At 41.5% G+C, this 12,091-nt stretch overlaps 1 protein-coding gene across 1 annotated transcript in view; it reads left to right on the forward strand.

Moving 5' to 3' along the window:
- The window catches only part of COLEC12 (collectin subfamily member 12), a 171,466-nt gene extending 161,236 nt beyond the window's left edge, over positions 1–10,230 (forward strand). Inside the window, exons 5-10 of the mRNA XM_019546788.1 lie at positions 611–1,657; positions 5,015–5,503; positions 6,121–6,257; positions 7,373–7,482; positions 9,241–9,386; positions 9,958–10,230. Of these exons, the coding sequence (XP_019402333.1) occupies positions 611–1,657; positions 5,015–5,503; positions 6,121–6,257; positions 7,373–7,482; positions 9,241–9,386; positions 9,958–9,980 (1,952 nt within the window). The 3' untranslated portion in view covers positions 9,981–10,230. The remainder of the gene's footprint in view (positions 1–610; positions 1,658–5,014; positions 5,504–6,120; positions 6,258–7,372; positions 7,483–9,240; positions 9,387–9,957) is intronic.
- The last annotated feature ends 1,861 nt before the right edge of the window (positions 10,231–12,091 follow it).

A 12,091-nucleotide genomic window follows, 5' to 3' on the forward strand; every position in this document is an offset into this window, starting at 1 on the left:
TGTGCCAGGGGACTTGCAATGACCTCGGCCAGTTCCTTTAGAACTCTACAGTGGAGATCATCCGGGCCGGCTGACTTGAATACGTCCAACCCCTTCAGAAGCTCCCTAACTAAATCCTCGCTAACCCGTGGCCCAGGTGTGCCTCCTCCCAGGGCCCGAGAGGGGCCTAGCAGGGAGGTGGCTGTTCTGGTCCCTACTTAGGAAGACGGAGGCAAAGAAATCGTTAAACATGTTAGCTTTCAGTATAGTAAGTACCATATGAATCCACATATTCTATAGTACTCTCTTTTAAAAGATATTTTTAAAAGAAAGTACAACTCTGACTTTTAGTGACACATATGTAAACTTCCTTCCACAATAGCGCCAACAGACTATTCATTCTATCCCATCAACAAGATAAAGGATCATATTCCATTGACTTTTAAGTGCATCAGAGGCAGAATTCAGCCCTGAAGCATGAGAAGCAGGATAATCCATTGTTCCACCAACTGAATGCTGTGATTGCCTGACTACTTTTATATATTTTTACAATGCAAGAGAGTGCTTTTTTTATATTTCATTTTTAATAATATAACTTGTTAATGGTTCTAAAAATGTCTCTTTCTAACAGATGACCAAACTGGACAAAAAGCTGTGAGCACTAACACAGAACTTTCTGGCTTCAGAGCTGACATCCTAGCCCTTCGCCAGCAGCTTCAGGAGGTTTCAGAGAAAACTACCAAAAACGAAGACACACTGGAGAAGCTGCAAGAGTCTGGAAATGCATTAGATGACAGGCAGAGCCAAATGAAAGGTGTCCTGGATAGCAACTCTTTCATGATCATCGGTGTCAATAAAACTCTCCAGGCATACACTGGCTACATCAACAATCTCCAGCAGGACACAAGTAATATTCAAACAAATTTACAAAACCAAATGCATTCGCATAATGTGGTCATCATGAATCTGAACAACTTAAATCTGACACAAATCCAGCAGAGGAATCTTATCAATGTTTTGCAAAAGTCTATGGAAGATACAAGTTTGGCTATCGTAAGAATCAAGAATGATTTTCAAAATCTGCAGCAGGTTGTCCTTCAAGCACGGAAGGATACTGATTGGCTTAAGGAGAAAGTGCAAAATTTACAAACATTAGCAGCAAACAACTCAGCATTGGCCAAAGCCAACAATGACACACTTGAAGACATGAACAGTCAGCTCAGCTCATTCAGTGGGCAGATGGAGAACATTACCATGATCGCACAAGCTAATGAACAAAACCTTAAGGATCTACAAGATCAGCACAGAGATTATGAGAACAGAACTGCTTCCAAATTTAACCAATTTGAAGAACGATTTCAGGTCTTTGAAACAGATATAGTTAATATCATTAGCAATATCAGCTATACTGCTCATCATCTACGGACACTGACAGGTAATCTCAATGAGGTCAGGACAACTTGTACAGACACCTTAAGTAAACATTCAGATGAACTCCTTTTTATGAACAACACATTAGCCAATATTCGCTTAGATTCTACATCTCTCAAGATGCAACAGGATACGATGAGATTAAGATTAGATACTGAAGTTGCAAATTTATCAGTAATTATGGAAGAAATGAAGCTGGTGGATTCCAAGCATGGCCAGCTAATCAAGAACTTCACTATATTGCAAGGTAAGCTGAATCTTAGATAATGCTTTTGGTCTGTTGTTCAAGGACAACCCTAGTAATGATATATAATTTTACTAGCTTTAAATGAACACATACTAGTTCAGCCTTATACAGTATATAGAAATATATATTCTGGACTGGATCCTATTATTCTGAACAAATCCTGAATAGATTTGGCATGTATGTATTATGAGACAGCTTGGGTAAGAACAAGCTCTGGATAAACATTAGCCACAGTGCTATAGAAAAGTGATTCTAATTCCTATGAGTTTGGCAGAAAACAGGACAAAGTGACATCTTATTATAGACTAATTCAGAGAACATCAAAGAATTAGTCTATAAAGTGCCTTCTGGGTGTGTCTACACGAGATGCTTTACTACACAAAAGAGCTGATTACTGCACAGTAAGCACCCACATCTACACATGCAAATGCTTACTGTTCAGTAAATGGCTTTAATTGTAAGTAAATTTGCTACCTGCAAATGCAAGGAGAAAATATACTTATGATTAGTAACTGTGCAGTAGTGCATGTGTAAAACCCTGGCAGTAGGGAGTGGGAGATTGCTCCCTGCCCCCAAGAGCTGCCTGATGCAAGGGTGGGCTCTACTATCAGAGCCCAAACAGGGACAATGTTCCCTTGCCCCAGCAGCAGGGAGCTCCCAGCCCCACTCTGCAATTGCAGGTTTGGGGCTAGAAGATCCTTGTCTCCCAGCCCGAGTCCCACGGTCAGAGGGCCATGCTGAAATATCCTTATCTCCCAGCACCAGCTCCATGGATAAAGTTCTCTTAGCCCCATGACCATGGGACTCAGGCTGGGAAATAAGATCTCCTGATGCTGCGATCATGGACAGGGGGCTGGAAGCTCCCTGCTGCCAAGGCAGAGAGACATTGTCCTCACCCTAGCAGCAGACAGTTCTGTGGGGTAGGGAGAAATGTCCTAGCCCCCACCTGGAGACAGTTGTCTCCTTGCCCCAGGGTTAGCACCCAGGAGGATCATAGAGCTACCCCTGGCTGCTTCAGGGGCTGGTTGCAAGGCCACAGGGAGTGGGAGCAGTCTGCTGCTAGGAACAGCAAATCTTCTCCCGTGCCCCTGCACATGTAGACACATGCCCAGGAGAGTTTATTCTTGAGTAGTTTACTCATGAGTAGACTGCTCCCAGATCATTTGCCCATGTAGATGTGCCCACTGTATTACAGCTAACATGTCTAAATTATTTTCTTTGCTATGAGTCTGGGATAGCTGTCAGAGCTTCCTGGTCCTCTGTTTTGCTGGGAGAGAATCCAGGGTTTTTTGCAGATATGGCAAATCTTCCGTTTCTGTTTCTGCCATGTGTCATACCCATCCTGGCCAGCTTCTGCTCTTGGCTGGATTTTGTGAAGCTAGAATTTGGCTATGACATAAACACTCAGCCACTCATCTAATATGTCTAGCAGCACCAGGGTAAAGGTTAATCTTAAGAAAGGAAACTGTACCCAAGATGACACAAAAATTGCTATCTACACTTTTTTAATAGTATTGTGGGTCTTTAGCTTCTATCCCTAGAGAGAGGACAAGAAAGCCTTAGTATAATGTTTAATCAAAAAAGATTAGATAAATTAATTCTCCTTTATTTTATGAAAATCTTCCCCATAATTCTGTTACATAGACTTCACTTTGTTCCATTATCTAATTCTAAACCTGAGAAGCAGCGTTCCCTCTAAGATGCATATGAGTGCAGCCACACAGGTGTATTCATGCTGCACTGGCAGGCACACCTGCGCAGCTGCACACACCAGGTAGTTTAGAGGAAACACCACTGAGAGCTATCAATCTGGCTTGCAATTTTTCCACCTTCCTACATTTTCCATCTCTTCTTTACCTGCCTAGAATTGGGATTTTATTAAAAAAATCTTCCTTCATTACATTTTGTTCTAACTGCTGGGTCTGCTTTTAATTTAGCTTCCAAAATTAGCTATAGAAGGTGTGGAACCTCAAGAAACCAATCTCTGCTAAGGAGGGCATGGCTGAAAAACATACATTGGATCATTCCCAGAGTGGTTCCACCCAGTGTGAAAAACAGGTTCCTATTTTGTTTTAAGCCAGCTGCGATCAGGTCAGAAACTATCCTGTTTCGTTTAATCAAAGAATACTTTATTTTCCAGTGAAGTAAATAACATAAATAAGGTTGTTAGGAAAGGTGCAGTTTCTTCTAAGCCAAGTATTCTTCTAAATCCAGCTAACATTGCCAACCTGTTTTGAACCAATAACTGTCAGGCCTTGAACTCTGGTTACAGAAACAAAACCTGTCCACAGAATAAATCAAGATTGAAGCAGGATCCAAAATATGTTACTCATACTCATAATAAAATTCCAGAGTACCTTTATTTTTATTTTTTTTACCCTTTCTCACAGATTGAGCTAGGCATGTTAGGAGCTTATGATTTAACCTCCATCAGTGAAGCAGATTGGGAGGAAAATAAGAATTTCCTAAAACATTCACTCATTTATGAACAGAATACAAACCTAATTTAATGTTTAAATGTGGAAAGCTCTCACCATTTCCCCATTGCTTTTTGTGATTCTTGCAACATTTTTCTTTGATAATTATCCAATAAATAGGTAGTCTCAGGCACTGGACTGGCAAGCACATACAATGGTTTTGTCTGCACTGGGGTGAGGAATGGATAGATGTGTAGCTATGCTGGGGTAGTTCCCAAAATAGGTAATGCTGCTGCACCTTACTGCTATGTGGCTGGAGAGCAGCCTGTTTGCCTTTAGCAAGAAGCTGTCCTGGGCTGGACAAAGACAGATGACACCTGAACTAATGTAACTTGGGCTAGCACAGTTTTATCCATGATCGTTTTAGTGGTAATTATCCACAAATTGGACAAAGTTACTGGTTAGAGGCTTGCATTGTCTATATATTGTTGTAATGCTGATTTCACTGCTGTGATTGTTATCTATCTCCCGAGCCTCAGTCTTTCCTTTCCATGAACCGTGCATTTCACTTGCTGCTCACTACCAATCCATCGCATGGCTCTTAAATAGCCTGTAGTTTTTTCTCTTTCTTCCTACTTCCTCAAACTGGCCTGTAGTCTGCATTCAGTCTGCTTCTCATTTGACAGGCATATGGGTGCATAGAAAATGGTAGTCACTGCTGTTAGAGACCTGAACCTTTCCCGATCATTTGGTGAATTACATACCTGCTGAACTTAATTACAAGGTCCATGTCCTGCATGGAATCATATACTTTGAGAAGACTCATTGAATAATAGGGATAACTAAGGCATTTGAAGAGATATTTTTAAGGCTAGATAAATTAAACAAACTCTCCTCTTGGTTTTTGTTCCCTCCACTGTCCATGTTTCAATTGTTCCAGGACCTCCAGGTCCAAGGGGGCCTAAAGGTGAAAGGGGGCCTCCAGGGTCTTTTGGCCCAACTGGTGCAAAAGGACAGAAAGGAGAAAAGGGAGAGCCAGGACCACCAGGACCGGCAGGTGAAAAGGGCCCCCCTGGTCCAATTGGGCCACCTGGAGAAAAAGGTGGAAAAGGTTCCAGAGGATCACCTGGTTCCAAAGGTCAGAGAGGCTCTCCAGGCAAGACTGGCCTGCCAGGACCAACTGGAGATCCAGGACCACCAGGACCACCTGGTAAAGATGGTCCTCCAGGTCCACAGGGCCCACCTGGATTTCAAGGATTGCAAGGAACAGTTGGAGAGCCAGGGGTACCTGGACCTCGAGGACTGCCTGGTCTGCCTGGAATACCAGGACTACCTGGTCCAAAGGGGCCACCTGGGCCTCCTGGCCCCTCTGGTACAGGAATGCCACTGGCCCTGCAGAGTGAACCAACATCAACACCTGAGGCTAATGGTAAGCTACCCACCTACACTGTGAATAGCTGCTTATCTTGGCATTTGTATTTCACCCATTAACCTCTGTTATCTTAGAACTTCCCAGTGCTCAGAGGGGGGCTGGGGTGATGTGGGTGCTAAGCTGCACAGTTGACACCCCAGATGTCTCAAGTTTGAGGCTATAGCAGAAGTGCTCATGGTATAGCCCTGTCAGATTCTAACAAATCTGTGAGATCCACTAAATACTTCGTCACAAGGCCATGAGAAAGAATGATGTTCTTGGGGACACAGAACATGGAGCTCAGAATTGTATACCAAAGCCAAGTCTGCCTTTTTTTTTCTGCTGTTCTGGAATTTGATTTAAAAAAATGTATCTTTCAGCCAAAAGGGTGGCAGCAGTGAAGTGAGCAATAAGCCATTCCCCTGAGCCTGCTGTGGTTAAACTATGGTCTGCATTCTGGCACAGATTTCTGATAAGTACATTTTCATTGCTCACCACACAGATAGCTCCTATATTGCCCTACTGTGGAACAGTGCATAATCCCTACTTTAAGGAGGTTTCAGGCTGGGTTTAAAAATTACCACAGCTCATAGATTTATAGGAAGTCAGTTTAACAGAAGGGTTATGTATTATAGGTTGTTCTGCTCACTGGAAGAACTTTACAGAGAAATGCTATTACTTTTCATTTGAGAGAGAAATTTTTGAAGAGGCAAAGTCTTTCTGTGAAGAAAGGTCATCGCATCTGGTTATCATAAACAACAAAGATGAGCAGGTAAATAACCTTGTTTGTTGTTCTGAGCAGTAGCTAGTTTGAGGGTGCTATGAACATGGATCCCACATAGTGGATAAAGAAACCAAGAGTATCCTGCATTTCTGTGGTGAAATAAACACACTGAATTACCCCATCCAGAATTCTGTACACCTATGTCTGCTCAGCCCTTAGTGCAGAACAGCAGTGCAGGTAGCACTGAACCTGATCCTGAAGCTAATGCACCCCCTTGCAACACCCTTGAGAGATGGTAGGACTTGGAAATGCTCAGTCCCTTCAAGATAAAGTCCATTGTTAGCTGCAGATGGTCTGTAACATATCTTTCCATCAATGCAAATACTTTATTTTTAAAATTCCATCTTTTACTATAAGCATCTTAAGTCTTTAGCGGGATCTGAAGATCTGTAGGAATTGCAGCAATAATGAACAACAACTATATCTTTTGTCACTAGGTGGTATAATTGCATGATAGCCAACACATCCCTATCATCCAGTAGTGGTATAACAAAGTACACCTTGTGGCTTTGTTTTGGTTGATTTAAAAACTCTAGCATTGACTGCTGTCTAACCAACAGCTCAGTGTTCAAGGCAAAAATGCTCAGTGTTCTTGCCCAAATAGTGTCACTGATTTTAATGGGTCTGTTAATGTAAGCAAGGGTTACAGGATGAGGCCTGAAAACACAACTTGAGCTGCCTAAAAACTTCTACAACCATTTGTACTCTAGTAGTGATTACCTCTCAAAAGCAAAACTAGTACTGACAGCTCTGGAGAAATGATCGAGTTACAGACTACAGTCTCTTTGCATAGCAAGGAAGTTCCAACCAGCAGAGTTGTATCTGGAAAGAGTGTACTTCAGTTACAAGAAGGGTAAAATCACTCCCAGAGCCCCCTCGGACTGCTTCACTCTCTAGTTGAGGTGATAGTAGTGCACAAAAGAAGGAGAATGAGGGAGGGTCTCATCCAAAATTAAAAAGAAGGGGAACACTGGAGTGGAACATTGGGAAGAGGAAGACCATTGCATTTGATTTGTCTTCAGAAAGCCAATTATCCACCAAGCATGTGTTTGCCTGCTCTGTAAAGGAATAAAAAGCAGTCACTTCACTTCTTTCTTTCACAGCAATGGATTAAAAAACAGATTGCAGGGAAAGGCAGCTTCTGGATTGGGCTTACGGATTCAGAACATGAAAATCAGTGGAAATGGTTGGATGGAACCTTACCAGTGTACACGTATGTATTGAAAAAACCGCAATGGTTACTTTCTGCAGAGCTCTACTCTTCTTACTGCCACTATACAGAGCAGTATCAATACATGATTTGTAGCACGCAGGGTTAAAGGGTGCCACTGAAGGAATTCTGTGTTTAATGCTGTTGTTGAATATTGCTTTCTCCCCTCTCCTTTCTCTGTGCTTTATTTGCTTAGAAGAAAAGTGAACATTGAAATAATACTATAACTTCACAGTGCAATGCTGTTTGCCAAGGTGCTTGCCTCTGAATGTTATTACAAAGTTGGGGTGGAAAGCACAGACACTTTTTCAGTCTTGGTTTAAATTGTCCTCATTTGCATTGTAAATGGCCATAAACAGAGAGTTTGCTCTTGTAAAAAATGACTAGCCGAGAGCCAAATGTCAGGCACTAAACATACGGAAAACATATAAAGCAAGGATGTCCAAGTTTTGGCCAACTGGGAGCTGAACTGGCAACTAACCAAGAATTAGCGGGCTTCACCTAATTTGTACTAAATGGAGCAGATTGCAGCCACTCTACATTTCAAGACAAAGAAGTGGACCACAGAGATTAGAGTCCAATGTGCGGTGCTCCAGAAAGAAACTGTGTTTCAAATCTGTTAATGAGCTAGGCTCTAATTAGAAGCTACTTTGACCCTCCTTTCTGCCCATCCTCCAATTTCAAAATGACTACGGGGCCTGTGTCATGGCCACCATTCCTTTAGATTTGCATTATGCTGTACTCCTAACTGTCCTCTAGTGCCCTCAGAACTGTAAGTCCTGATTTTGAACTTGATTTGATAGTTCTGGAAAACTGTGTGTTTTCCCCACTGCTTGCTTATACCCTCTGTGTCAAGGAGACATGTTCTTTAGCTGCCTGTGGCACCATTTCATGCAGCGATCACAAGTGTCTGTTCAGCAACCTGTTTCTCCAATGAGTAGAGGGTAGTGAGCTGTGTTAAACTCAAATCAGGTGGGAGGCAGGGCAGGATTGCAGCATAGACTAGCTTGTTCAGGGGAGCATAAGGTTTTGTATGTGATAACCTAGTTTGTCAGAAGCTATGAATGGACTTGCAGACAGTTGGGGTACTAAACAGAAAAGAATAGAGTCATTTAAATAAAATGATAGGGAAAAGGGGAGGAAAAGGAGAGGGGATACTGCTGAAAGAAGTGATGGTAGGGAAAGAGAACAAAAGTGATAAACAAAGCAGTTAACCCACTTAAAGGGCATAAGGATTATAAAATATGTTGGTCACCTGTCCACTCAGTATAATATTCACTTGCTCACATCTGGTCAGAAAGAAGGTATCTGAATATACCTGAGCCAATTTCTTTTGTGGATTGATTGTAGTCCATTACACCTATCTACACCATGGTCTGCAAAATGATATGGATTGCAATACTATAGGAAGAATCCTGTATGCCCTAGTACCATCTGCTGGCAACAAAGAAATAGACACAGCAGAGGATGTGCAGTGTGCATGTGATATGGACTGTCATCATGTATGAAAGTACACTCACAAACCAAAATATAGTTCATTGGTCTAATTTTAGGACTTTGAGCTTTGGCAGGCTTAGGCCAAGTAGATTCCCTTCCCAGCAGCACATCTGTTTTCCATTTTCAGTAAGAGTCACGTATTGTTTGCTAAAGAGTGCATTTCCCATTCAGAACAGATCTCATGATGCTTTTGCTAATCTCTTGCATGTGGAGAACAATGATATGATGCTGAGTTATGAAATAATGGTCACTTTTTTTTTTAAGAAACTGGAAAACTGGGCAACCTGATAACTGGAGCCCTGGGAATGGACCAGGAGAAGATTGTGCAGGGTTAATCTCTGCTGGGCTCTGGAATGACTTTCACTGTGAAGATATTAACAACTTTATTTGTGAAAAAGATATGGATAAAGGTAAGCTTGAGGCTTGATTTGAATAGTTTTGGCCTGTCCACAGAAGGCCAACTCCTGTGCCATGTTTATACAGCTGGAGCAAAGACAATCCATGCCCGTTGTGTGTGAGTGGAAGGTATAGGGCTGTTTTGTAAGGAAGGAAGAGCCTCTCATAAATTAGATCTCCATCCCCTCTGGCAGGTATATACAGACTTAACCCTTAACCCTTCTTCCAGCTTTTCTTTGGCACCTGGGGCCACAAGTGTCACATAGGCAGCTCATGGGCTGGATCCAGCCTGCAGAGCTGGTAGAGCAGCTGGGAGTTTGGGGACAGGATGAGTGAGGGCAGGGCCAGAGGAAATCAAATATATAAACTCTCTTCCTAGATAAATATCAATTATATTAGTAGACATTTAGGTTTAAAATGTACCAACTGTTGGGTAAGTACAAGCTCCTAATATGGCCATCTCTGAAAAAAAGTATTTTTCTTGTTAGGATTTTCCAGGAGATCTCAAATTCAGTCAGTTTCCATGTTGGCAGTTCATTTTACTTTTATGAGCCTTTCACCTATGATTTTTCTCTCTCACTCTAGCCCAAACATCTGGAGCACAATAGGCTGTGAATTCGTAGATGCTTACAAATGATTAAAATCTCCTTGAAGAAGAGAAATCCTATGGGACTGCATCATCTCCCAACAAAATTGAAAGAGGAAGCACTGAAAACTGGCTTAATAGGGGGAAAAAAAGAATTCAGCCACAACTCTTCCTCACCATCTTGCAGTTATTCAAGGGCTTCAGCCCATGGCATGAAGAGTTTTTGGAAATGCAATTGGACTGAATCAGTTAGATTTTTTTTCCTCAGCTAGTTACCATATACTTATGCAAGTTTTGACTTCAGAGAAAAGACAGTTTGTCAGTCTGAGTAAGACTCTTGGTCATTCAGCTATAGGAAAAACTTATAAAGCTACTGTATAAACAGTACAGTTCATTTGCTAAAATCCCAAATGTAGGAAAATTACACAGATACACATATATATATAGATTTTATATAAATATATATATATATATATATATATATATAGTCCAATTCTTATCAATAATATGGAATATACTTTTAAGAGCTTTTAAAACTTTGTATTTTTGTACAAAATATTTTCTTTTTACAATTGTTCTCTTTTTTATTGTCTTTTTTACAAATATAGTACACAGGGGCCAAAGAAAACTGTAGGTACTACTAAATCATTAGGGTTTGTTGTCAGTCTTACCTCTGCTCAGCCATAGAGAAATATTTTTCCAGTTAGAAAGCTACATAGTTTACCAGATGAATCATTCTCTTTAAGTAACTTTGAAGCAGATTTTAGATAGTTTTCAGTATTTTATACCTACAGATTAGACTTTCATAAAAGGTGAGCAAGGACAATCTTCATGATAGCTATGATCATAGCCAGTGATTCATCAGCAGTAGGGTACTGGACACGTTAAGTAAAGCCTTTTTACTATTTTCTCCCTCTTTCCCTCCCTTCATTCTTGGAAAGTGTTGCAGAAGTAAATCACTGGCTATTATAAAATAATATTTCAAAGGTTTTTAGTATTTCTCTAAAGTAAGAAAAGAAAGTTTATGAGCTTTTGTGTAACAGGTGCTGCTTACTTTGAAAGTCAAACCAAGAAGACATTAAAAGGGAGTACATTTCATAAAACTGAATCAAAAAGTTGAGCATGATGAAATGTGATTCTTTTACAAATGGATTTCAAAATAAAACATTCTGTACTCTGAAAGGTTAAATCAACATACATTTTTCCAAAACATTTTCCTGTAAGTTGATGTCAGTATTTCATTGGCCCAGCTTTTCCTTACTGAACAAACTAGAGAAATAGTGGGCTAGAAAAGAATGTAGCATGCCTAATGAGAAGATATCACCACCCAACAAACATCCCAAAGGAGCTGCTGCCTAGACCGCAAGACTGCCTTAAATATAAATAAACAAAGAGTTTGCAGTAGATTAGTTAGAAACCATGTACTTGGGTTCTGTGTTGCGTATTCTCTGTTTGGCCACATGCTACACCAACATTTAAGTCCTTTTGGACCCATCTGAAAGAGGTTTTGTTGGTTTTTTTCAACTGCTTTGCAACCTCTAGTTTACCATGGCTGCATGTGGAAAAGCCTGTTGAAATTCTTCAGCGTGGCTGGAAAGGGACAAGATTTTGTATTGCAGTTTCAGACATTCCAGCTTGGCTGTTTGAAGCCAGGCCCTGTGACTTTGCCCTCCACGCCATGGCAATAGCTGGGTGGCTTGGCACCTCACCTGGGGAAGGCACCAGGGAAGAGAGTCCCGAACTCACACCCAGCTGCTCTGTTGGCCTTCACAATGGGTATTGTCTGTGGGACCTAAGGAAGGTCAACTGGAAAAAATAAAAGCCACTGCTGCCAGAAGGGAGATGTGACCAAGCCAGAACAGTATCCTGAACCCAGGACCTCACTCTTAGGAGTCCATCAAGCCTGTCACTCCACAGCTACATAGGGCTTGAAACCAGGAGCCTGCTCTGAGGCACTCCTTGATTGGTGATGCCTAAAAGCTGGGGGAAATTTTAAAAAAACACTGGGCAGCAGAGGAAATGCAGCTGAGCCAGATCAGGGTCTTGAACTTAGGATGCTGTGCCTATCACTGTGCCACAGGAATAAGCCTTTGTAGCTCCCTTTTGCCATTGCCAGAGCTGGCCCACTTGTGA

Source organism: Crocodylus porosus, unplaced genomic scaffold (genome assembly GCF_001723895.1).
Source record: "Crocodylus porosus isolate Cpor-Errol unplaced genomic scaffold, CroPor_comp1, whole genome shotgun sequence".
NCBI lineage: Eukaryota > Metazoa > Chordata > Crocodylia > Crocodylidae > Crocodylus > Crocodylus porosus.